Here is a 7,542-nt window from a genome sequence, read left to right as displayed (position 1 = left end):
GGCTGTCCTAACAAATTCCCACAAATGTAGCAGCTAAATGATACAAATAAATTACCTTACAGTTCTGTAGATCAGAAGCCCAAAACAGGTTTCACAGAGCTAAATGAAAGGTTTCTTAAGGCTGTGTTCCTTGCTGGAGACTCTAAGGGAGAATCTATTTCCTTGTTCATTTCAGGTGATTGGCAGAATTCTGTTCCATGGTCTTTATTTTCTTCTAGCTCTCAATTGAGGAGCACTGAGGTTCTGCTGGCCTGTGGTCCTGTCTCTTCTACAAAGCCAGCAATGGTCAGTCCCCTCTCACACTTCTTATCTCCCCTCTGCCTTCCATTTCATGTTTTGGGACCCCCTCCTTCTGCCTCCCTCTTCTGAATTTGAGTTCGTGGGACTAGACTGGTCCACCTGGATAATCCAAAGCAGCTCTCCATTTTAAGATTTTTAATCTTAATAATCTCTGCTAGTCTCTTTACAGTGGAAGGAAATATACTCATAGGTTCTGAGACAATTTTTCAGCCTACCACACTAGGTTTGAGACAAATGATCAGTGAAAGCCTTAGATCACCTGATTTGAGTTCTCTGTCCACAGGACTCCTGATTTGATCATTTTTCTTTGTTTTGTTTAGCTATTTCAATTTCTACCTTTAGCTTTGTGTTTTGAATCCAAGGGATATAGGAAGGGACTGAGCTCTGTCTGGCTCATTTAGTGGGTAATTCCAGAAATGTTAGGTGTATAAACATCTTTCCGGGCACTTAGGTAGAGGTCTCGTGCAAAAAGGCATTGACAGGTGTGCTAGTAATGGACGAGCACCCAGAAGGCTGTTCAGAAGATGACTGGAAATCAATGAACAGAGTTCCATCATTTGAAATTTAAGTCATAAACTGAACATTTAACAAGATTTTTTTCCACATTTTTTGTATTTTATTAAATTGAACTAGCTGGAAATTAAAATTTTAAATTATTATAAAATGAACTTAGGATTATCCATTACAAAAAAAAACAGTCATTTAAAGTAATAAACAATCAAGTAATTTCATGGAAAGGGCCATTATGAAAAATAATTTTTTTTCATTATTAAAATTCTAGTTCCAACTAAAATTATAAAGCTAAAACAATTGAGCTTTATTTTAATTTTGTTTATAATTTATTTTAATTTTTACATTTTATTTATTTATTATTTTTTATTTTTTATTATAATTATTATAATTTATTTTAATTTTGTTTAATTTTTATTTATAATTATGTTTGATTATAACATAAATATTCTTAATGGGCCTGTTCTTTCATATGAATTAAACTCTTATTGGCTTCAGGCCAAATATTCTAAAGAATCTGAATTAGCTGATGCTATATCTATGTGTATATATTCTTTTATTTTTTTTATTTTTTATTTTTTTGACATTAAATGCTTTTTTATTGAACAAAAAGAGATAAAACATGGAAGTTGAAATCACTGAGCAAAAGCAGCTCCCCAGGGGAGGCTGCTACACTTTGTACTAAATAACTTTATGAATTGAGAGTATACAGAACACAGATAATATGCAAGTTACCTTAACAGCAAATGAGAAGGTGTAGATTACACTTTCGGAAGGAAAAATTTGGTCAAGTGACAAATTTAGTTGCTCATTTCTAGCCCTTGTCCACCTAAATTCAGTAGGATTCTCCATGTGTGCTACTGAATTCCCATTTTAACGGAAGCTGCTTTTTGGTAGAAATTTTAAAAGATCATTCAGGTTTATTTGATGTGACATTCCATTTTTAAAATTTTGTGTCTGCTCAATGTACGTGTGTGTATGTATTTATACACACTTTAGAAACCCCGAACTCTTGTTTCTAAGCAGAGGGGTCATGCTGTTTCTTTTTATTATTATTAATATTGGTGAATTTCAGTTATTATTTCTCCTGTGTGTCTAAGAAACTTCCTATGTTTTCAATGCGTCCACGCAGATAGGTGGGTTGACAGATATGTCAAAAATACCTTATGAAAAGAGGGAGGTAGCTCATGCGAGTTGGCAACCTTTTGTCTATTGTTTCCTGTTGGAGCAAGCTGCCTCCCTTCGACATCTCACAGTCAAAGATGAAAGGAAAACTTTTTACTTTGAAGCCGAGTTAGCACAGTTGTACACTTACTACAATCCACCTTCGAGTTGGTTCGCTGGGCTTTCTAATGTAAGATGACAAATACCTTACACCCAATACACAGCATCGAAAAAGTACTGAAGAAACATTTTATAGACAATATCTTGGGTTGGTTTTTTTTTGTGGGTTTTTTTGTGTGTGTGTGTGTGTGTGTTTGTGTTTTTTTGTTTTGTTTTGTTTTTATATGTTAAACATCAGCTTCAATGGGATACATTTCCAGAATGGTTTTGTTACCAACTTTATAAACACCCTAAGCCAAAGAAACAGCACAAATAACATCAATGTTGTCTTTTTTTTTTTTTTTCAATATCTGTAACAATTACTGGAGGCTAATCCTAACATACACTACTAAAGGGGGCGCAAAAGAAGAGAATTCATGACACGCTGCAAAGATAGGAACACAGCATCTTAGTCGCGGGGCGGGGTTGATCTTAAGGTGCAGAAAGGGGGGAGTCTCTAGAAGGTGATGGTGTGGTTTCTTCGGGCGGGAACACCGTGAGTGTACAAGCTCGGATGCCACCAAGGGACTCTGGGAGATCAAACACCTTATGCCACTCATCTTTGTCAGGGTCATATTTCTGCACTATCTCCACCATACAGCGATTATTCCAGGAATACCCACCGACCACGACCACGTAGATCTTATTTTCAAAGACCGCGACCCCGACATCGCTCTGCCCCCTTAACATGGCAGCAATTGGGGTCCACTGGTCAAGGAGAGGTGAGTAGTATTCACAGCTTAGGACATCATCATAATCACTTGTGCCTCGGAAGTGATTGCCGCCAATGACGTAGAGCCTCTCGCCCACCATACACTCTGACCATGGTCATCAGCGCCTTCTGGATCCATTTGTCGGTGTCCGGGTCAAAGCACATGAGCTCCTTTTGGAAAGTGTCATGAGTGATTCCCCCTGAAATATACATGACTCCTCCATACACAGTTCCAGCATGGCCCTAGTGGGGTTCACTCATTTTGGCAACATAGGTCCATTCATTTGTTCTTGGATGGTAACACTCCACTGTGGGCAGTTCACCAGCTGCATTTCGCCCACCGACTGCGTACAGATATCCTTTGAGGGCACTTAGGTGGAAAAAGGTGAGCTTTTCATTTAAAGATGCGACCTGCATCCATTTATTGTAGCGAGGATCAAATCTGAAGACCATATCGACTGCTGTTTTTCCTTTTGTGTCATAATTGCTCTGTCCGCCAATGACATAGAGGAAATTTCCAATGACAGCAATGCCATGCTTGTACCGTGGGGCATCCATGGGGGCTAACGATTTCGATTCATGGGCCTTTTGATCATACATGCACAATTCCTTGCTGACAACCAGCTGCTGCCTCAGAACTCCTCCGAGTGTGACCAAATGAGTGGTGTCAGAGGGAATGGCAGTCCTGTCTGACTGCATCACTGGCTGCATGTATGGCATCATTTGGTAATTGCTGGCTTCCAAAAGGAGATTCACACAGGTATTATCAGTTCTCATGAAATCCACGGTTTGCACATAATTGATGAGCTCCTGCGGTGTCATCAGTGGAAATCGTATTTTCTTCATTAATTTGGCAGCAAAGTCCATCTGAGGCTCTTCTAGGCGTAGCCAGCGACAGGTAGCCTTAAAGAGCTCAAGTTCAGTGCAGTGCTTAAGGCTATTACTGGAAAGCACAAAGGCAAGATGCTCAAAAGGGAGCTTCAAGAACTCCCCAGTGCTCAGCAATGCGGGAAAATTCTTCAAGACAAAACTGTTGACATATTTATCCACTTCTGTCAGATTGTAGGTGTTGGCAATCCGACCAACTTCGACACAATTGTCTAAAGTGACCCCAGATATGAGAAATACTTTGCAGAAGTCCAAAACCGGCAGAATCTGAAGAAAGCTGGCAGCTTCGAGGGTGTCCTGAAGGTTGCCCATGTTAAGAGAAAGCTTTGCAGTATAAATGAAATCAATAATTTTCCTTAAGCCGACTTTGCTCACACCGTGAAGCTTAATGCACATTAAATCTTGTTCTTTCATTCCACCTGTGAACATTGCCTTGAGGTAATCACTAGCAGAGGCCATCATGACTCTATGCACAGGGAAGGCGTCATCTGTGCCACCAGGCATCAGGGTCACATCGCAAAGCAATCCTTCAAGTCGAAGCTGGTCAAAGCCCTGTAACACCACCGAACTGTGGGTATTGCTGGTAAAGATGCGTGTGGTCCCTGCCTTGGAAGACTGCAGATGGGATGAGAGACCCATTTCGCTGCTTCCAAGGGACAATTTCATGTGCTGGTCCTCCTCTTCCACTAGAGATCGGTTACGGAGTGTTGCAGCGACTGACTCCCCTCTATGAAGATGATCCATCACCTCTAACACTCGGATAATGACCTTGTTTGCCGCGTCCCCGCGTCCCGCCGTCAGTCCGCTGCCGCACTCCGAGGGCCAAAGAGCGAGTCGCACGGCGCAGCCGGGGCTCCCTCCCGCTTGCGAGACACCGGCCCCCCACCTCCGCGGCCCCTGCCTCGTCCTGGTCACTTCGCCCTCACCCGTCCGCCGCTCCACTTATTTTCCAAAGTCCCCGTTCCTGGCTTCCCGGGAAGGGGAGATTGAGCTGCTGCGGCCGCAGCGGCAGAGTCTCCACCTGACCTCACGGGTTGGGGGGTGCGGGGGAAGAGGGAGGGGGCGGGAGTCCAGTTAAGGAGGGGAGGGGGTGGGGGGAGCGAGCTCGCGGGCGGGGGGAACATGGCGGCGGGGGTGGCCCCGGCGGCGCCTTGTATATATTCTTTTTTAAAATTAAATTAAATTAAATTGTGTGTGTGTGTGTGTGTGTTCCAAAATTCATTGTTTATGCACCACACCCAGTGCTCCATGCAATACGTGCCCTCCATCATACCCACCACCAGGCTCACCCAACCCCCCACTCCCCTCCCCTCCAAAACCCTCAGTTTGTTTCTCAGAGTCGACAGTCTCTCAGAAGTGACTTGGGGGAAATCGGAGGGGGAGATAAACCATGAACATTTAACAAGATTAAATAAATTTCTGAGAAAAGAAACACATTGAATATATGAATAGTCACAGCAGAAAGGAAGGACTTTTTTTTTTTTAACATCAAATGAAAACTATTAAACAGAAGACATTATGTTAGGGGAAATGTGCATTCTTGAGATTATTATCCAATAGAAATATTTATTTCTTTCCTATAAAAATGATTAAAACAAAAATAATCGAGCTTATTATTTGTTATATTTATGAGTGTTTATGAATTATTTGCTGGGAAAATATGTATTTAGCAGATTATTTTCTCCTTTCAGAAAATCATTAAGATTCCCTAAATATGACATGTATCTTTAAAGGGTTTTGGAAATAATGTACTTTAATTTCCTGCCCTCTAGTGACAAAAATAACACACTCATGCCTTTCCATTGAACAAAGTGCATGCTTTAGTATCAGGAAATAAAATTATATTAGAGAATTTGGGGACAGACAATATGAGAAATTCTCGTTGTCATTAATGTGTTAAACTTTAGTGTAACAAATACCATTTTGGCATTTTACTTTATTCAGAGTTTGGTACATGACATTAAAATTATTAAGAAAAGTCGATATGCTGCTACTAGCTCTCACTTGGCTATCTTTGACCTGTGTCTATAATTACAGGCTATGTACTATAAGACCTGGTAACAACCAGGAAGTCGGTAATTTAATATCTTTTTTTTAAAGATTTTATTTATTTATCAGAGAGAGAGAGAGGGAGAAAGCGAGCACAGACAGACAGAATGGCAGGCAGAGGCAGAGGGAGAAGCAGGCTCCCTACCCAGCAAGGAGCCCAATGTGGGACTCGATCCCAGGACGCTGGGATCATGACCTGAGCCGAAGGCAGCTGCCCAACCAACTGAGCCACCCAGGCGTCCCAGTAATTTAATATCTTTAATCTTAAGTATCAGAAGTGAAGAAAACTATCTAACCTTAAAAGTGACTGCCAATACTAAATTCATTTGAATCTTAAGTCTAGGCAGTAGTAAGCTGGATAACTTGCCTGGGAGTTTAAGCCTGAGATAGAAATAATCAAATAGTTGATTGCTATAATAGGACTAAATAAGGTAGAACTTCTGGATTTGATTAAGTACGATGTTAGCATTGTTTGGATCCTAATTACTGACTGCATCATTGCTTTACTGCCTGAACATTTTGGCATTCCTGGGCCCAGGAATGTATGTGGCATTTGTGCCAGGAATTTATCACCAACAAATTTACTGAGTTTGTATTAACCCCATCTTTGGTGTCTGGTAACTAAATTCAAAGTGAAAGAGCTCGGTCATCACACCATACTCTCAGGTCTTGTTGGAGCTCTGAGTTGTTGCATCCAGAAGGGGTGGCACTATGTTCTGATGTCATACAAACTGGATCAATGCTTTGCATATGTAGAGGTTCTTTAAAATCCATTACCCTACTTCATAGGACATATGTTTAGGGCTGCAGACAGGAACTCATTTTCACAGGGATGGAGGTCTTAGGTGGAAGTGGGTACTGCAGGGCCAGCTATTTCTGAGGCCACCGTCTGAGACCACTACAGTGGTGCTTTTCCAGGCAAAGCCAGAATGTCCCTTGAAAGGGTATGAGCTCTCCACCAACTTCCATGTGACTGTCCCTGTGTGGAGAACAGGGTTGAGTGGGATGGCATCCTATGTGAGGTGTTAGGATATGAGTTTGGGACCAGTACACCCCATGCCAAGCTCTCACTCACTGTACCTTACCTATATGACCAACTCTGCATCAGCCTCTCTCTTCCTTACAACAGCCTTGTCAGATGGGTGTTATCCCCCCATGTGAAGAGGCGCTAACTGATGGAAAGACTAACTTTTGGGGTTACTTTTGGATCTCATATCTACTGAGCTTCTAAACATGACATCTTTCACTTAATACCGATTCTGTTACTTTTTTAAAAACAGAAAATAGTAATTGCTTCATTTTAGGCCTTAGAGACAGAAATTGCCAATGGTATTATATGCAGAGCATAGAGGAAAACACAATGCACAACTTAAGAAGAAAGACGAAGAAGAGAATTAATATTCTCCAACTAAAAAACATACTAGAAAAAAGTATTTTAAAAAACACTAGAAAAAAAACCCATCTGAAGCAAGATTTATTATATCCATTTAAGAGATAAAGAAACTGAGGCTCAGAACAACTTTTTAAAGGGAGATAGTAAAAAGTACAGGCTCAGAATCACTTGTTCAATGGCAAAAGCAGGGCCCAACATAGGTTTGGCTGTATCTACAGCATTTCTACTACACCACATGTATTTTATCTTAAATAGCAATGTAGGCATAGCCTAATTTCTAGGACATATGAAGAAATGAAATAATTTTTAGTACGATTTAAAAAAAACTAAAAATTATAAGTTTGGTTTTTGTTTTGTTTTATTTTAG

The 7,542-nt window shown here is 40.8% G+C and overlaps 1 protein-coding gene across 1 annotated transcript; it reads right to left on the bottom strand.

The window, feature by feature from the left end:
* Positions 1 to 2,431: 2,431 nt before the first annotated feature.
* On the bottom strand, positions 2,432 to 4,669 carry LOC123387191 (kelch-like protein 13). Its single transcript, XM_045063235.1, is given in 2 exon segments — positions 2,432 to 2,950; positions 2,952 to 4,669. Coding segments are annotated over 2 exon segments (1,911 nt in total). The 5' UTR covers positions 4,478 to 4,669; the 3' UTR covers positions 2,432 to 2,565.
* Between the last annotated feature and the right edge of the window lie 2,873 nt (positions 4,670 to 7,542).

Source organism: Mustela putorius, unplaced genomic scaffold (assembly GCF_011764305.1).
Source record: "Mustela putorius furo isolate JIRA1106 unplaced genomic scaffold, ASM1176430v1.1 tig00003846_pilon_pilon_pilon, whole genome shotgun sequence".
In the NCBI taxonomy this organism is placed as follows: domain Eukaryota; kingdom Metazoa; phylum Chordata; class Mammalia; order Carnivora; family Mustelidae; genus Mustela; species Mustela putorius.
The sequence above is the reverse complement of the archived record's forward strand: the minus strand, read 5'-3'. Positions and strand labels throughout refer to the sequence as shown.